Genomic DNA, 19,467 nt, shown 5'->3' with positions numbered 1-19,467 from the left:
TCAGAAAATGAATTCATTATCTATGTTACCCTTTGGTCTTCATTCACAAAAATTAGTTTTTGAGAGCTATTATTTAATAGTTTCCTTCTGGTCATTCTTGAGTCTTTGAGATGCATAATGAGCATATAATGTCAATGTTTAAAACTTAGAAGTAAGCCAGTGTTTGAAGGATTGCTTATGTTAGTGTTTTCGTATAACTTTTATTTTTTTAAGTAACATTATATCTGTAACTCTCTACAGCTATTCATTAGAACACACAGTTCAGTTTCTAAACTGTGTTCTTGAAGGAGATCCTGTAAAAACAGTTGTAGCACAAGAGTTTGTTCACCAAAATGAGAATGTCACTTCTCATGCTACACAGAAGTCTAGGGAGAAAAAGGTATGGAGTTATTTTTACTATAATGGTAAATACTTGTATATGAAAATGTAATTGGCTTGTTGGTATAATTTTATGATTATTTCTCACCATTTTAACTAGACTGGAAATTTAACCAACAGTAGTATATTTGATTTTAGGATATCTGTTTGCTCAAAATAATGAATTTATAGCTGATTATGTTTTTTTCTTCAATGTCATTGTGTATGGCAAGCACTTAAATTTTTGTAACTTTTTCTGTATAGGCTCTATACAGTAGAGCATGAGGTAATTGAATAGCAGTGCAGTGGTAATATGGTGGATTTTAGGTGTAAATATGTTAAATATGTGGGCGGAAATTTTTAACCATTTGAGAAACTGCGAAACTTTTTTCCAAAATGGCTGTACCATTTTATGTTCCCACCAGTAATGTATGAAGATTATAATTTATCCACATCGTCTCTGACACTTGTTAGTGTCTGTCATTTTGATTATAGCCATCCTAGTGGGTATGAAGTTGTCTTAAGGGTACCTGGGATTTGTTTTAATCAGGTATGGTAAGATACTGAGACATGGAAATGTTACGAAGGAAGAAATTTATTATACTCACAGATCTCTAGAAACGGGAGGCATGGCTTGCCACCCAGGGCCACATGGAGAAGCACTAGAGTCAGTCAGGAGACAGAGCAGAGGGGAAATGTGGGCAAGAGCGTTTTTTGTGGTTTCTGTGGAGAGGAATGGGTGAGGCAGTGCAACCAGGTTAAGGATTGGCTAGTTTGAACAGTTTCGGCAGGCTCTGGAGTATAGGAACTGTCCCTGGTTTTCTCATATCTGGTGTAGGTGATAGGCAATGTGGACGGTGGCCCTGAGGGTGAGAACCCCATAAAGGAAGTGGTTGAGAATATGGCCTCGAGATTGGTTACATATATAAGATATCCTAGCAGATGAGTTGTTTGCTCTCTCTAGGAATTAGACAACCCCAGGGTTGGGGATACTTTCTCTCTAGGGGTTAGCAAGGACCCAGATGTCAAAGCATCAGGAAACAGGAAATAAATGATTAATAAAGAAGTGATTATCTCACTGTCATTTTGATTTGCATCCCTGATGACTGGTGATGTTGAGCACTTTTTCATGTGCTTATTGGTCATTTGTATATCTTCTTTGAAGAAATGTCTATTTGTATTCTTTGCCCATTAAAAAGTGTTTTTTTATTTTTGTGGGTTTTTTTTTTTTTGAAGATTTATTTATTTGAAAGAGAGTGTGCATGTATGTGAGCGGGAGCAAGGGGAGGGGCAGAGGGAAAGAATCTCAAGCAGACTCCCTGCTGAGTGTGGAGCCCTACATGGGGCTCCATCTCATGCCCCTGAGATCATGACCGGAGCCTAAATCAAGAGTTTGATGCTCAACTGACTGAGCCACCCAGGTGCCCCTTAAAAATGTTTATTTTTGAGTAATAGGAGTCCTTTTTATATTCTAGACAAGTCCCTTATCAGACATGTGATATGCAAAATTTTCTCCCATTCTGAGGGTTGTCTTTTTACTTTTTTGATGGTGTCTTTCATTTGAAGCACAAAGTTTTAATTTTGATGATGTACAATTTATCTTTTCTCTTTTGTTGCTTGTACTTTTGGTGTCCTGTTTAAGAAACCATTGCCTAATCCAAGGTCATGAAGTTTTTTTGTTTTTTATGTTCTATATTTTCTTATTTTTTTGGTTTTTTATGTTTTCTTCTAAAATTTTATGATTTTAGTGCTTACATTTAGATCTTTGATCCATTTTTAGTTAATTCGTGTATATGGTGTGAGATAGGGGTCCAGGTTCATTCTTTTTGCATGTTGATACCCAGTTGTCACAGATCCACTTATTGCAAAGACTGTTCTTGCCCCACTGAATTTTCTTAGCACCCTTATCAAAAATGAATTGACTCTTAAGTTTATTGCTAGACTGTCAGTTCTGTTCCATTGATCTGTATGCCTGTCATCATACCAGTTACACATTGCCTTGATTATTGTAGCTTCGTAGTAAGTTTTGAAATTGGGAAGTGTGAGTTTCCATCTGTATTCTTTTCTCAAGATTGTTTTGCTTCTTCTGGTCCCTTTGCAGTTGCATGTGAATTTGGGATCAGCTTGCCAATTTCTGTAGAGAAGCCAGCTGGATTTTTTTTTTTTTTAAGTTTATTTATTTATTTTAGTAATCTGTACACCTAACATGGGACTTGAATTCACAACCACAACCCTAGGATGAAGAGTCGCATGTTCTTCTGACTGAGCCAGCCAGGTGCCTCAAATCCAGCTGGAATTTTTATGTGGAGTGTGTTGAGTCTGTAGATCAACTTGAGGTGTATTGCCATCTTAACAATATTGCCTTCCAGTTCATGAATTTCAATTTAGTTAGATCTTAATTTCTTCAACGTATGTTGTAGTTCTGAGTGTAAGTTATGCATGTCTTTTGTTAAGTTTATTTCTGAGTTACTTTATTCTTTTTAATGCTATTATAAATGAAATTGTTTTATTTTTGGATTGAACATTGCAAATGCATAGATATACAATTGATTTTATATATCAATTTTGTATTAACTTTAGGCTTTTTTTTTTACAGACCTTCATTATCCTGCTCTTCTTACTTATTAATTAAGACCACCAGGGATAACTTGTATGCTCCCTTTTTTCTTTGGATATTTCACCATCACTTTGTTCACATATAGGACTCAGTTAAATTTTGTATTCATGTGATCTGTTAGTGCCGTACATGCCTGTGTTCATCGTGGATAGATAGGTGTAGTATTTCATAAGATGTAGAGGGGATACAAGATGATGATGAGACCATCAAGGCCAACTTGGTAATGATTATTTCTTCTCTCTCCTGATAATAGAGCAAGGCACTGTAGGTCATTATGGTGATAGAGGAAGTAATGGGGAGAAAGTGTGCTTGCTCAAAATGGGAGATGATTGGAACATGCTCAAATAAGAAAAAAGAGTTTGTGAGTTATGTAAACATTGGCCAAATGTAGACTTTTAAGTTATTCTGGAAATTATTCTTAGCCTTTTCCACAAAATATAGGCAGGTATCCTAACACGGATAAAAATTATTTTAAGATTTGTGAACAGAATACTCTTTTTAAGATTTGTAAACAGAATACTCTGTTTTTGATATCCTAGGACCCTAAGGGACCACAGATATTAAAGGGGAGGGTATCATGGTACCAGTAATATTTTGATTTATCTATTTTCAAGAAGCATTTAAAACTGTGTTTTGTTAATACTACTATTTTTCCCTTTAGCCTTCAATAAAATTTACAAGTTTGTTACCATGGGAAATGGTTTTGGTATTATAGTACATCATACTTTCAAGAGAGTAAGTGGCACTGATTAGGTGAATTCTTAGGAAGCCTGTATTTCACTTGGCCTTTGTTAATGGGGTTATAGTAATAAACCACATCACTATGAAATGGATATAAAAATAAATCGTGGTTTCATTTTGAAAGAGTAGCTATTTGAGAAAGCATTTCTCATTATATACTGTTTTTTTTTTTCTTTTTTAAGAATAAGAAATGAAAGGTCTCTTCCCAGAGAACCAAATGTGCTTTGCATTTTTTAGTATGAACACCAACAGAGACTGTAATGCTATGAAATATTTATGTTCATTCTGTTAAGCACTGTGGCTTTTCAAAAGTCATAGAAAGCATTTTTATTATCCCCTCCTTGCAAAATCTTTGATTTTTATCAGAGATGCAAACCATATACTCAGAATATTTAAACATTAATATGAAACAAGCGTGTGCTTAAGTACTGGTGAGAGTGACAGAAGGGTGTAGGTCCATGAATATTCTCATGTGAGAGAGAGCCTTGTATTCTTTCATAAAATAGGTTGGGTATTTGTTGTAAAAGTAAATCAACTGTATATATTTACAGATTTTTTTTAAGATTTATTTATTTGAGAGAGAGCATGAGTGGGTGGAGGGGCAGGGAGAAGCAGACTCCCTACTGAGTGCAGAGCCTGACATGGGGCTCGATTCCAGGACCCTGAAATCATGACCTGAGCTGAAATCAGCCACTTAACTGACTGAGCCATCCAGGCGCCCCTATTTACAAATTTTTGACTTTGATAATGAGTTAGGAGTATGGAGATACCTTTATTTTATGCTTTAACTCATTTTAAACCTCTTGAATTCTAGGGGTTAAATAAATAAAATGTAATCAGTAAAAAGATTATACAATCAACCATTATATATTAGACCAGTTTTTTTCCCAACCTTTTGTGACTTTGGAACTCAACTCATAGGTACAAAATTTGAAAAAATGGTCAATTAGTGATATATGTATTATATTAACACATACATATAATTTTAACGTAATATTTAATATATATCAAATGATATTACCTTAAAAAATTAAAGTGGCATTTTATTAAAGACTGTATTGTAGAGTACATTACAATTATAATCTTTGGTACTATTTCTAATTTAATGACAGTTTTCAGCTTTTAGGAATTTAACAGGCTACACTATTTAATTTGCTTTCAGTTAATTGTATCAGAAAAGCATGATTTGTTTAAGAAATTGAAGATTATATTTTTGGAGGAATTTTGGGATTGAGTTTTCATAAAATGTTCATTAAATTACTTGGTATGGCACCTGATACTTGGAATTCTTTTAAGCTTTTAAGAAAATCCACTTAAATCATAATAATTAATCCCCACAAACCCCCCCACCCTCCCCCCACCCAGTGACAGCCTAAGAAATATATCAGATTGCTGTTTGCAAGCAGTTTTCTGCAAATAGCACTTTAGGAGTGGGATAAATGAAAAACCAAATTGGACATAGAAGTAACTATATTTTACTGTTTTTTAAACACCAGCTTTTGATATTTTAGAGACATCTTCAGAAACATGCAATTTTCTATTTGGTGGGAAGTATTGAGGCATAATTATTATTTTCATTTACTTTGTGTTTTAGAGTTAGTTTTGCTTGTTTAAGGATCCATTTTGAATAGCAGTTACTTGATTGATGATTTTTTAATAAACTCAAAAGTCGACACTACCATAGTGGCTAGTAGGTAGTAGTCAGCTGATTGAAAACTGCCGCATAAGCCTACTTATGATTTTTGGTATCAGCTATGGACATTACAAATGCCCTTCTGTTTTATTTTTATTTTTTATTTTATTTTATTTTTTTAAAGATTTTATTTCTTTGACAGAGAGACACAGCGAGAGAGGGAACACGAGCAGGGATCCTGACGCGGGGCTCGATCCCGGACCCTGGGATCATGACCCGAGCCGAAGGCAGAAGCTCAATGACTGAGCCAGCCAGGAGCCCCTATTTTTTATTTTTGAAGGTTTTATTTATTTGTCAGAGAGGGCACGCGTGTGCACAAGCAGGGGGAGTGGCAGGCAGAGGGAGGAGAAGCAGGCTCCTGGTTGAGCAAGGAGCCCAATGTGGGGTTGGATCCCAGGACCCTGGGATCATGACCTGAGCCAAAGGCAGACGCTTAACCCATTGAGCCACCCAGGCGTCCCAGCCCTTCTGTTTTAAAAAGAGTATTATTTAATTATTTTATTTTTAAAACATATAAATTGAAATATGCCATTATTACCTTCAATGACTGGACTCTTTGGGTTTACAAACCAAAATTTAGAAAATTTTGCATTAGCTAAATGAATTTTATTCTTTGAATATCTTATGTTTTCTTTTTTGGTTTGATTTTGTGACCTAATTATATTTTGATAATTTTAGAGAACTTTTCAACATCTTTTAAGATAAGAGTGGTTAAAGAAGAGGTACCTTGTACCATGAAAAAGTTAATGTAGTCGCTAAATGCATGACTTACTAGGTAGACTCTGGGGAGAGTCTTCTTTCCTGAGAAGAAAGGTAAAAAAATAGGGACGCCTGGGTGGCTCAGTGGGTTAAGCATCTGCCTTCGGCTCAGGTCATGATCCCAGGGTCCTGGGATTGAGCCCCCACATTAGGCTCCCTGTTCAGTGGGGAGTCTGCTTCTCCTTCTCCCTCTGCCACTCCCCCTGCTTGTGCTCTCTTGCTTACACTCTCTGTCAAACAAACAAACAAATAAATAAATAAATAAAATCTTAAAAAAAAAAAGGCAAAAAATAGTAGAGCCCAGTTTTCAAATACATCTTCTGAAGGAAAAGCCCATATTTTTTCTACTCTCTCTGTATTTTATTTATTGTATAACATCTTATAGGCCAAGAAATCGAAAGAGACTGAAGATATACCAAGCGAACCATCTTTCCAGGATTTTGAGTACCCAGAGTATAATGACTACAGGGCAGAGGCTTTCCTGCACCAGCAGAAGAGGATGGAATGCTACAGCAAAGCAAAAGAAGCTTACCGGATGGGGAAAAAACACGTTGCCACGTTTTATGCCCAACAGGTAAAGAGGAAAACTGATTATTACTTCTTTCTTTGTCGCTTACAATGTCTAAATAATCTTATAGCAGGTAATACTCTTATTGTGACTAGATTAAGTTATTCTGGGGAATGTAGATTATATAAGTGACATAAGATACCCTAATATATAGGAAATGTATGGTTCTGAGAATTACCTCTCCTTTGAAATGCTCAATTTCTATGGTTGCTTTTGCATTTATGGCTTACATGAATTACAGTTTATTCTGACAGTCCATATTTTCTTTTAGGATAAATTCTGTCATTTAGTGCTACTTCTAAACAGAGGTTTTCTGAAGGAAAGACAACAGAATGTTAATACTGACCATCTCAGGGTGGAATTACAGGGGACTTGTGCTTTCTATCATGTTTGAATTTTTAGTGATGTATCACTTTTATGGTCAGAAAAAGAAAGTTCCATTAATATCTTTCAGTGAAGTAAAATTTTGACTCAGGGCTTATTGGACATGGTGTTACAAGAAACCTGTCTGATTTCCTTTTTAGCTTTGTGGTTCCACATGGCTTGCTTTTTGTGATTGAGTGGAGAAAGGTACCAAACTGGTATAACCCTGTGAGCCCCAATAACATACCTTGAGGGATGACTTCAGGGGTAACCACAAGGTGTTGAAAGGAATGAGATCAGAATTATCAAAGGATAAACTAAGGGATTCTTTCTTGAGATAGGTGATATTTATTTAAGTCTTCCTCTTCTATGATTTTTGGATCAGGAAATATGTTAGAAATGATGATTTAGTATTTTAAGAACTATGTTATTAATTCACCAAAATTCACCTAAATTTTGATGCCTTCTTGCATATTAGACCATTGCATTATTTAAAATTTTAGATTTGTTGTTCCCTTTTTTGTTCTGCCTTTTATTTGGGGGCACTGTTTGTTTCCTCATTTGCCTTCTAAGTAGCAAATAGCAAAAGTGTTTACTGGTGATCTGTTTAAAATAAAAGGGTAGTCTCCATGAGCAGAAGATGAAAGAAGCCAATCACCTTGCTGCCGTGGAGATTTTTGAGAAAGTCAATGCCTCCCTGCTGCCACAGAATGTTTTAGACCTCCATGGGCTACATGTGGATGAAGCTATAGAACATTTGATGACAGTTTTACAGCAGAAAACTGAAGGTAGGACTTGTGGTAATGACAAATTTTCAATAGAAAATATGTTTTTGCTTATGTTGGTAAACTTGCTAATTTAGGAGAATCTGAATTCGCAGGCTTGAGGCTATCTGTGTCACATTTATAGATATTTCTATTAGGTTCATTCTTCAAGTGGACCTTCTTGGAAAAGAATCCTCATTGGCATAGTCATTAACATTTTCTTCTTATTTCCCTATTTCATATTTTTTTGTTTGTTTCAAGTTTTTATTTAAATTCTAGTTAGGTAACTCCCTGTTTCAGTTATCTTTGTATTCCTTTGCTATATTTATTAAAGGGTATAATCTGAGAATCCTCTGTGACTTATAAATGGGACCTTTCAGGAATATCATACATCTTTGTTCAGTAGACATTTATTAAAGCGAACAGATGTTTATTAGATGTCAGTTGTGCAGTAGGTGTTCAATAAAACGCAGAAGTAAATATGGTGATAGGATTTTTACAGAATTATCACAGAAGGCAGGCTTTCTGAGTGTTTGCATTATGGAGGTGCTCCCTTTCTCCCTTTCTCCCTTTCTGCTTGTATTTTTGTCTTTGCAGGTCAAGGAAAGGCAACTACCTGCCTCTTCTAAGTTCTACGTCTTCCAAGGGCTTTGGATGAGGATATTTTTCCATCCAATATCATGTATTCATATATATTAAAGTATCTTGTTTCGTTTTCATTATCAGGTGGTAGCATTTAGAAAAATTCAATCTGTTTTAGTTATTCCAGACTCCAATACTAGAAGTCATCTTCTTTTACCACCACTAGAGTATTTTTGAATTCTCAATTTGGCTTTTTCTTTATCTTCCATTTTATTGTGGAGACATGGAATCCCATGCCTCAGCTATCCCCTCATAGTTCCATAACCCTGCCCTGTCTCTGATAGCTATATTATTCTGGTTAATTTATACATATATAATATTATATATATAATGTGTGTAGGAAGGCTTTGTATTAAACTTTATACAGGTTTATCAATTCAACATATATCATTTGTAATTAATTAAATACTTGATTAAATATGATTAATATAGAGGTTGGAAATTCATCTGTTTACCATCTGTTTACCATGTTGAAAAGCTTACAGTAATATAATAAAACATCTGGGTACCCATGAATCCAATTAACAAGTGATAGCATTTTACCATGTATGCTTTATATTTTTAAGTTTTTTTTTTTTTAAGTAATCTTTACCCCAGTGTGGGGCTTGAACCCATAGCCTAGGTTAAGAGTCAGCATACTCGACTGACTGAGCCAGCCAGGTCCCCTATTCTTCCCAATCATTTTCTCTTTCTTCCTTCTCTTCCAACATCTTTCAGTTGGTTCCTGTCTAGTTTTTAAAATACCTTTACTATATGTACATTCATCAATAATCAGTCTGTAGTATGTGAATTTAAAAAAAATTAATGTACATGGTTTCACACTATACCTTCAACCAAACTTTATTTTCACCCAATATAGTTTTCAAGATATACTCATGTTGATGGTATCATTTTTTAATTGTAACTGCTGTATAGTATTCTGTGAGTACATCATAATGTATCCATTTCTCTACTCACAGACATTTAATTATAATGTCACAGTGATCTTTATTTTGCATATCAACATGTGTACTCTTATTGCTGTCTTTTTTCCTGGCTTTTTATATTGAAAAATTAAGAACCCTTAGAGAAGTTGAAATAATTATATAATAAACATCCATGTATCTTTTACCTAGATTGATCAGTTGTTAACCTCTGGCCACATTTGCTTAATCTGTTTAAAATTGTTTTTTGCTGAACCATTTGAAAATAAGTTGTTAAACATCTTGGTACCTTACCTCTAAATACCTTAGCATGTTTATCTCTTGATAACAAATCCATTTTCCTACATAGTAATAGTACCATCATTACTTTTAAGATACTTAGCATTGTTATAATAATACTGTCAAATATACAGGCCACATTCACCTTTCTCCAGCTGTATGGAAATGTCTTATATAGCTGTGCCATTTTTTTCCCCCTCAAGCCAGGATCCAGTCAGACATCATATGTTCCAGTTGATTGCCCCATATTTGTAGCCTCCAGTAATATAGAAATAGATTATTGTGGCACCTGGCTGGCTCAGTCAGTAGAGCATGTGACTCTTGATCTCGGGGTCATGAGTTTGAGCTCCACGTTGGGTGTAGAGATTACTTAAGAAAAAATAGGAATAGTTCCTCTGCCTAGTTTTTGTCTTCTGTGTTGACATTTTTGAAGGCTCCCGGCTTTGGTAGATTGACCTACAGTTTTGTCTGATTCTTTCCTCATGATTAGATTCAGTTAACTTTTTTGGCAAAAATACTGCATAGGTGATGTTAAATCATCCTTGGTGAACACATCAAAAGGCATAATATGGTCATTTTGCCCCATTATTGGTGATGTTAAGTTTGATTTCTTAGCTAAGGTGGGACTCTGTTAGATTTCTCTATGTAAATGTACCTTTTCTTTGTAATTAATTAGTAGTTTTGGGCAATTGATAACTTCGCAACTGTGTGAATAACTCGTTCTCTTATAGTATTTCACATAGTAATTTTAGTATCCATTGATGATCCTTGACTGAATCAGTTATTACATTGGTAGTTGCATAATGGTGTTTTATAATTTGTGTTCATTCTGTGTTTATTAGCAGACATTTTTTTTAAGACTTTTAAAAATTTATTTGAGGGGTGCCTGGGTGGCTCAGATGGTTAAGCATCTGCCTTCAGCTCAGGTCATGATCTCCAGGTCCTGGGATCGATCCCTATGTTGGGCTCCCTGCTCAGCAGACAGTCTGCTTCTCCCTCTTCCTCTGCCTCTCCCCACTGCTCCTACTCTCTCTGTCTGTATCTCTCTGTCTCAAATGAATAAATAAAAAATTCTTAATAAAAAAATAAAAATTTGAGAGAGAGAGAGAGAACAAGCAGGGAGGGAGGGGCAGAGGGAGAGAGAGAGAGGGAGAAGCAGACTTCCTGCTGAGCAGAGAGCCCGAGGCTTGATCCCAGGACCCGGAGATGATGACCTGAGCCAAAGGCAGATGCTTAACTGACTGAGCTACCCAGGAGCCCCTATTAGTAGACATTTTTTGATAAAGTAAAGGATCCCCCTTGCCCAGTTGTTTTTTAAACATAATTTTGGAAATCTTTGAGAAAATTTAGAAAACAGTAATAATAAAGATTAGAAAAGAAAAAATTTAAGAGCAGTTTAAATACATTATTTAATCTGGAGAAAAGAAACCTGTTATAGAAGTGGTATAAGAGAACATTCTGTCTGTAGAGGATGAATAAATAATTTACTCAATAAAAAATTTGATTATCTTATATATTCTAGGCATCAAGGATAGAGCAGTTAGACATACGGTCCCTATTTTTATGGAATTTGCTGTCTAGTAGGGTAGATGACAGCAAATAGTTACATAATAATTGGCATTGTGATACAAAAATACAGGTTGCCATGTTATATTTAGCATAAACTCCCAGATTCCTGTGTAATCTGTTCCTTGCCTCCCTCCCCATTCTCATGTTGTGTTTTGTTCCTCCTCCTTTTCTGACTTTTTACCTGTACTGTCCTTTGCCATCCAGACTCCCTGTTAAAAGCCTCTTGCAGTATTCCTGTGTATCACAGTATTTATAAAAAGCTTATTGTATAGTTGATTATTAAAGTCTGTCTTCATGGCCAGGAATTGAGTCAGTAATGATTATTAAATCATCATTGTTGAATTTCATTCAACATCCCCAAAAAACTTAAATGACTGAATAAAGAGTAGATACTCCTTTCATTTTTGGATGAGGAAACTGGTGATTTAAAAAGTTAAGTAAAATGGAAAATAGTAAGTGTTGGTAAGGATGTGGAGAATTGAACCCTTTATTTATTACTTTTTTAAGATTTTATTTATTTATTTGTCGAGAGAGAGCACAGGCAAGGGGGAACAACAGGCAGAGGGACAAACAGGCTCCCTGCTGAGCAAGGAGCCCGATGTGGGACTCGATCCCAGGCCCCTGGAATCATGACCTGAGCCGAAGGCAGACGCTTAACCAACTGAACCACCTAGGCATCCCTGAACACTTTATGTTGCCAGTGGGAATGTTAAATGGTGCAGCCATGGTGGAAGAGGTTGGCATTCCTCAAAAAGTTAAATATAGAGTTACCGTATGACCCAGCAGTTCTGCTCCTAGTTAATGTACACAAGAGAATTGAAAACACAATTCATCCACACACAAACTTGTGCATGAATGTTCATAATAGCCAAAAAGTGGAAACCACCAAATGTCCATCAGCTGATGAAAGGACAAAATTTGGTGTATCCGTACACTGGAGTATTATTCAGCCACAAAAAGAAATCAAGTAGTGATGCATGCTGCAATATGGATGAGCCTTATAAACCTGCTTTGTGAAAGAAGCCAGGTACACCAGGGCCCCTTTTTATATGATTACCATTCATCGCTTCTTGGCCTTTTGGCTAAGATCAAGTGTAGTATATGATTACCATTCATATGAAATGTTCAGAATAGACAAACCAATAGAAACAAAGTACATTAGTGGTTGCTGGGGCTAGAAAGTATGGATTGGGGAGTGACTGCTAACAGGTACAGAATTTCTTTCTGAGATGATGGAATGTTCTGGAATTAGTGTTTATGGTTGCAGAATATTGTACTATACTAAAAGTGACAGAATTGTACATTTTAAAATCATGAACTTTATGTTATATTAATTGTATCTCAATAAAAAAAGATTACAAGAAAAAAAGAGTTAAATAACTTGTGTAAGGTGATACTTGGTCAGACCCAAGATACAAACCCTTTCTGAAGCCAGGCCCATCCTTGTGCAAGTTGCCACCTGTGGTAGCCTGTAGTTGCTGTCAGTCACCACCAGATGGTAGTATTGTTGACTAGAAATATATCTAGGGGACAATCTGTGGCTCTGCCCTCCACTGCTTTTAGTTATAAAAGATGATTGTCAAACTTGGGAGTGAACAACGAAAAAGATATCTGACCCTTATGTGCCTTCTGATTGAAATATGCATCACCAGCACCTATGAAGTTTTTACTACTTTGTAGGGATTTACAGGGAACAGAGGAACAGGTTAAATGGTACCATGGGGATACAGTCAACAATATTCAGACTGAAAATCTCAGATAAATGATCCAAGTTTTTCAATAAATCGTAAAGAAAATCCCAGGAGGAGGGAGAACATGTAGATTAAAAGTTACTTCAGAAATATATCAACCAAATGCAATGTGTGAACCTGTTTCAACCGTGATTTAAGCAAACCACTGTAAAAACATTTTTTGAGGGGAAACTTTTAGCCATTTTTAGAAACATGATATTAAGAAACTATTTTTGAGATATGATGGTGATATTGTGGTTGTTTTTTAGGAGTCCTTTTTGAAATAGACACTGAAATATTTACAAATGAAATGGTAAGAAATCTGAGCTAGGCTTAAAAATGAATAGTTTTTTTTTAAGGTGATAAATGTTAGGAATAGTCTGAAATTTGGGAACATTTAAACATACACATTAATTCATTCAGCAAACGTCCTTTGAACGCCTGCTTTTATCTGAGGCATGCAATTCAACTGTGGAACATTTTCAGAGCAGTGAATTTAAAATGAGGTGGTATAAATGACTGCCCTCACTGATAAGGGGAGCAGCAGTGAAGGAGTGATGAGAGTGAATTATGGATAGTTAAGAGATTTGAGGTTTTTTAAAAGTAAACTTTATAATATCACATCCATAAAGAACAGTGTACAAGTAATAATTGTATAGCATAAAAACTTTTTACAAAGTGAATACCCTGTCTAGCCAGCACCCAGGAAGAGTTGAATTTTGAACAAACTATTGCTTGAAGTAATGGGTATGGACTAGAGTAGAAATGGCGATCTTGGGGTGCCTGGGTGGCTCAGTCGGTTAAGCGTCTGCTTTTGGCTCAGGTCATGATCCCAGGGTCCTGGGATGGAGCCTTGTGTTGGGCTCCCTGCTCAGTGGGGAATCTGCTCTGCCTTTCCATCTCCCTCTGTCCCTCCCTCCCTGCCCTGCTCCTACTCTCTCTCTCAGATAAATAAATAAAGTCTTAAAAAAAAAAAAAGAAATGGAGATTTTAAGCAAAGAAGGAATTAGAAATGCAGGAGCAACATACCCTCTTAAAATTCTAGGCTAAATATTGCCTTGGAGATAGGAGGCTTGAAAAACTGTGGATCTGCTGGAGTCTCAGGGCAACTTAATGAGCAGAATATGGAATATTTATATTATGTGTATAAGTATTTTATGCTAACGGTCAAATTTGTGCTGTTTATGACTGAGGAACAAATATTTACTAAATTCATTATACCAACTCTTACTTAACACTGTTTTTGTTATTTTATTGCAGCTATTATTGACTTTTTGGTTTATACACTTAATTTTCACATGGTCATATCCAGAGCAGGAGCTGTATTTTTACAAGAGGCCTAGACTCATTTAATATTTAAAAATCATCTCTTTGGGAGAGTTTCTTATTCTTTTTTTTTTTTTTAAGTTTTATTTGTTTTTTTAGTGATCTCTGTACCCAACACAGGGCTCGAACTCACAACCCTGAGATCAAGAGTCTCATGCTCTTCTGACTCAGCCAGCCAGGTGCCGTGGGAGAGTTTCTTAACAATTATCTTTAACAGTAAGACTGTATCCCATTTTACTCATAAGGAAACAGGCACAGATAGGCTAAGTAACTTGTCCATGGTCTTCCCATACAGCCATTTGGTGGCAGAGCTGCTAATCAGACCAAAGCTGGCTGGCTTCAAAATATTTAATTAAAAGGCTCATTGTGAAGACTCTTGGTTACTAAATTAAGCTGCTTAAAGCAATGCCTGACTCCAGGTATGCAATCATTGTTGGAGATCATCAGTATCACTGTTGTCATTATTATTATTTTAGAGAGAAATTCTGGTAGCACACAGAAGTCTTCTTCCCCACAGGGGAAGAAGTTGCACTTGTGTTTAGGTGGATGAGCTGCTTGGAGACTTCCATACTTAAACAGTATAGATGAAACATAGTTTTCAAAACCTCAGTGTGGGGGCTTTTTGAATTTATAAATCTCTAAGTCCCCATGAAAGTAATTTCATATGTGTTTGAGTAGTTGAGGTTTGTTTTCTATTGAGAATGTAAGATAAATAAATTTTGACTGTTGCAATTCCTGTCGTAACAGAATTTAAGCAGAATGGTGGTAAGTCCTCTCTCTCCGTGATTACGGGGAGAGGAAACCACAGCCAGGGAGGAGTTGCTCGCATCAAACCAGCCGTCATGAAATACCTCACAAGCCACAGCTTCAGGTGAGTATAGAGTTCTGTTACTGATAATGGCGATTGCCCATATACAGATAGTTAACACCAGTAACATGCTCAGATGAGTTATTAAAGAAGTTAGCTAAATTTAACCATCTGATATTAGCCACAAATTCATGCTTAAATTATGATATAACATTCCCTGCTGGATTTAGGATGTTCAGAAAACCAGAAATGAAAGACAGATATGTTTCTTGTTGAAGGAATCACCTGACAAAACTATTTCTATCGTAAATTTAAAATCTAACAGAAAGTAAGTATAATTGTGTTTCTTTGACAATGAATTATCCAAGATTATTAGATTGTATATTTCATAGTTTAAAGTTAATAATTAAATATAATTATTCATATGTGGATTTTGGAAGGAATTGGGTGTTTCTGCTAAAATATGATTATAATTTGGATTTTTGAAACTGCAACAGAAGCATCCAGTCAATATAAATTTATACATCTTCATAAGTCAAGTGCTGTTAATGATCGTAATTGACAAACATGAAATGTCTTTTTTCATTAAGTGATTATTATTCAATAACAGGAAATGACAAGAAAAGTCCAAGAATAAAGATCTGTTGATGGATAGATTCCCTGAGGATGTTTATCATTAGGTACCAACCTCCCCCTACTTCTAGTTTTAGTTAGTGTAGCATATTTTGTTTATGCCATGTAATAAAATGTTGTTTGGCCACATTATAGAAAATGGTAGCATTAATTCTGAGCATGAAAATAGATGACATTTTAGAGTTTCTGTTAAAAAAGGAGTAATTGGACTAGAACATTATCGTGTTGGGATTAATGGTCTATTGTAGAGACTAGTGTTTTTTAAATTTTACACCAAGGGACTTGGAAGCATTTCATGGCCTGATGAATCAGACTTACGATTATGTTAGAGATTTCTTTTTAGTACTCACTTAATGCATAGAAATAATGTAATGCAGACATCATCTTATCCTTCATACAGCATGGTCTTCTTCATGAAGGTCAAATTCCAGCTTGAGAGTTCGAAAAATCTTAAATAACTACTAAGTTAGGAGTAACCCCTAGCCTTAGGGTTATTTATTTTTACAATGGATTAAAAGGTGCATAAGCATAGATATTGGTCCTGGATGATTGACTTAATAAAGGAGAATACTTTGATAGTAAATATTATATTTAGCATAGACACTTGGAATTGATTACATGCATGATATATTCCTTAACCAGTTTGAAATTTTTACCTAAAATAACTCTTTTCTCATTTCTGTAGGTTCTCTGAAATTAAACCAGGGTGCTTGAAAGTCATGCTAAAGTAAAATAAACATCCTTGACTTAGAAGTGTGAAGGTTTGTAGGTTAAAATTACTTTTATTTGCGGTAAATTTAGTCAATTTTACTGTCAACGTGTTTATTAGAAATGTCCACTTATAATAAAAACATGATAATGTTTTTCAGAATTCAAGAGAAGTTTAATTTTTTACTGAAGCAAATGCCAAATATGTTGTCTGTTAAAAATATTAAAGAGAATTTTTATTGATTATAAAATGTCTAAGAAAAGTGTCAGCTGCAGTTTTAAAGTTTGAAATGCTCTGATTCTTTCTCAGAAAATGTTACCTTTGTATTAATTGTTGTTTAACATTTAGTAAAATCCTAAAGGCATCATTGAGAGATATTTTAAAGTGCTTTGAGACCTGGTTCATGCCCATGAAAGCCTTGTATTAAAAGGAGAAGAAGAAGAAGAAGAAGTAGTAGTAGTAGTAGTAGTAATGAAAGAAAGGAAATCTAACAAAAACACTTGAATACTTTTTGATTTCAAAACTAAATACAAAAAAAATGTTTCATTTTGCCATATCCTACAGGAAGGAAGACATGCCATTTGCACTTTCTTCTGTTTTGTATATGATACTGATCTCTTACCTTTTGTTCTGTGTGTGTGCATTTTCTAGGAGGAAAGTTGGAGCCTGAGATTATATTACAGTTTTATACCTTCCGTAAGCAGAAAAGTTTTTAGAGAAGAAATGGTTAGATAATCTACCAAGTATTGGTGTCTTATAGAACTGCTTCTAGAGCTATCTGTGTAAATGGTATTTAAGACGGTACTAAAGAGCTATATTTTATATTTGAAGCATATGATTTCTAAACTGCAGTAGGTCGAAGTCCTCTATTAATTTAAAGCAAATAGAAAACATTTTTGATATAATCTTAAAAGGAATCTTTACAATTTAAAAGTTTTTTACCTTTGTTTTTAAAATGAGCCAACTTTCTGAAGAGAAACTTTCATTGACTTCTTTTTTTGTGTGTGAGCTAAAAAGTCCTGTATGTCAATTATAATTTCATTTACACAAGTTTAATATGGTAAAGTATAATTTTCCAACATGAAACAATGGCTTAAATAAATTTGACTTTGGATATGGAGAATATTTCCAACATACGTAATTTAACAAAATGGTTGTGTTGCTTTTTGATAAGCTTAAAAATCATTTGGATCAAGAATTACAGGGTTGAGCTGTTACTGAAAGAATCCTGAATCACAGAATGATTTCCCAAAAGAACAGACATTTTAATGAAACCAAAACTCAAAAACACGTTTTTATATATCATGAAAGCATGCTTTTAAAAGAGCTGTATCATTAAATTTATTTCCACAAAAATAAAAATGTTTATTATTTAGAAATGGTTAGTGAGTGGTATTGAAATATTATTCTTATGTTTGATAATAATTTGTTTAAAAAAATGCCAACAGTTTAGCATGTTTTTTGTAATGTCTAGAAGAGTTGTATACGTTAAAAATAAAGCAATTCATTTGGAGAACTTATTATAAAACTATAGTTGTTAATGAAATAAAATATTTCTATGTGTAAATTAATATGATTTAAGAAATGTGAATAACAATGCTAAAACCTGGAGTTAGAGTGTGTGCAGCTGCATACTCGCTTTCCATGTTCTTATGTTTCCTCACCCTGTTTAAAAAAGAGTCGCTTTTGTGCACTTCAGCTAGATTTATTTCAGTGTTACTATAATTATGATTAACATGGGAGCAATCAAAAAGAAAAAGGGGTGAGGTATTTTGTGGGCAGAAACCAAATGAAAGAAGCTATGTTTTCTGCTGTACCAACCTTAATTTTAGGCTTTATTTTGGTAAATCTAGGATGTTTTTCTTAATCATCATTTATAAGTATAGGCAAATTTTGAGCATCTTGTGTTTTTATGAAGTTGTTTAATTTTAAACTGCCTCCCACCCCACTGTCTAACATAGTTTAAACAACACAGAATTATGAAAGAAAATCTTACAGTTGCTTCTTTCTTGTTTTGCCCATTTCTAAATCCTGTATGCCAAAGGTTCGGGGATTATCAAATTCTTTTCTTGCTCCTTTCCAAATCCTGTGCGTCAAAAGTAAAGACAGTGTGGGGATTATTGAAGTTTTCAGGTACTGGTATATTTGTGCTAATACATGACTCATTAGGATGGCTCTTTGCAAGTGCATTGATCCTCTAAAAGTACAACACTTCTGTAGTTTCGAAGGTTTTAGTAACAATTAGATCTTTTCAGTAGTCTCTCACCTGTATCTACCAGGAGAAAAAAAGAGAACTAATGTGGAAACCACAGGGGAAGTGGGTTGGCCTGAGGAGGCTCACTAACAGTATTTTCAATTCATCCACTTCCTTACTTCAACACTGAGAGTTGGAAGCATGTTGTCTTAGATTTATTGGCTGTTCATATATCTCTATATTATTTTCAAGTTTCATCAACTTATTTGTGTTTCCATACTATTTGCAATTCTATGGCCTTTAAATATAGGACATATTATACAGTAGAAATTCTGACTTATAATTTAAAGTGTTTTGTATATTATAACACATTTTGAGAAGAAAAGTAAACAGTTCTCTTGGATGGTTTCCAGTCCTTATTTTGGTCTTTCTCTTTTTAAATTCAAGTGTTTTGTGTGCTTAGAAAAAAGGACATATATAATAGCAAGATTGGTTATTTCTGAGCTGGAAATTGGAAACTTTGAGACTCAGGAAATTGCTCTGACAATGTTTTAACTGCTCTCAATTTAAGAAAATGACAAAATGTATAAAAAAGACACAAAAATAACGTGCTGTTTTTTCCAAGTGCTTTTTCTAAGTGCTTTTCCATTGTGCAATGAGGTGAAGTTTGGTAATTTTCTGTGTAGTGGTTATTAAATATTGCTTATTTTTATTTACATGGTAAAGAAAACAGATTTAAATGTGTGGACAAAAAAAGTGTCATTTAAAAGGTAAATTTATGTAGAATGTATG

The 19,467-nt window shown here is 34.7% G+C and overlaps 1 protein-coding gene and 1 pseudogene across 8 annotated transcripts in view; both read left to right on the top strand.

Annotated features, from left to right (window-relative positions):
• Nucleotides 1-19,467, top strand: part of N4BP2 (NEDD4 binding protein 2) — an 89,795-nt gene that overhangs the window by 65,280 nt on the left and 5,048 nt on the right. For 4 of the 8 annotated variants that reach the window (XM_035005098.1, XM_035005102.1, XM_035005097.1 and 1 more), the window contains 5 exons: nucleotides 241-379; nucleotides 6,553-6,741; nucleotides 7,718-7,886; nucleotides 15,079-15,202; nucleotides 16,458-19,263. In XM_035005098.1, coding sequence (XP_034860989.1) covers nucleotides 241-379; nucleotides 6,553-6,741; nucleotides 7,718-7,886; nucleotides 15,079-15,202; nucleotides 16,458-16,503 — 667 coding nt within the window. In that variant the 3' untranslated portion in view covers nucleotides 16,504-19,263. Of the gene's footprint in view, nucleotides 1-240; nucleotides 380-6,552; nucleotides 6,742-7,717; nucleotides 7,887-15,078; nucleotides 15,203-15,749; nucleotides 19,264-19,467 lie in introns of those variants that run through there. The other 4 variants (XR_004679252.1, XM_035005099.1, XM_035005100.1 and 1 more) reach the window with 4 other exon arrangements.
• LOC118010978 lies at nucleotides 12,338-12,419 on the top strand (annotated as a pseudogene).

This window comes from Mirounga leonina, unplaced genomic scaffold (assembly GCF_011800145.1).
Source record: "Mirounga leonina isolate KUSES-001 unplaced genomic scaffold, KU_Mleo_1.0 Mir_129, whole genome shotgun sequence".
NCBI lineage: Eukaryota > Metazoa > Chordata > Mammalia > Carnivora > Phocidae > Mirounga > Mirounga leonina.
The sequence above is the reverse complement of the archived record's forward strand: the minus strand, read 5'-3'. Positions and strand labels throughout refer to the sequence as shown.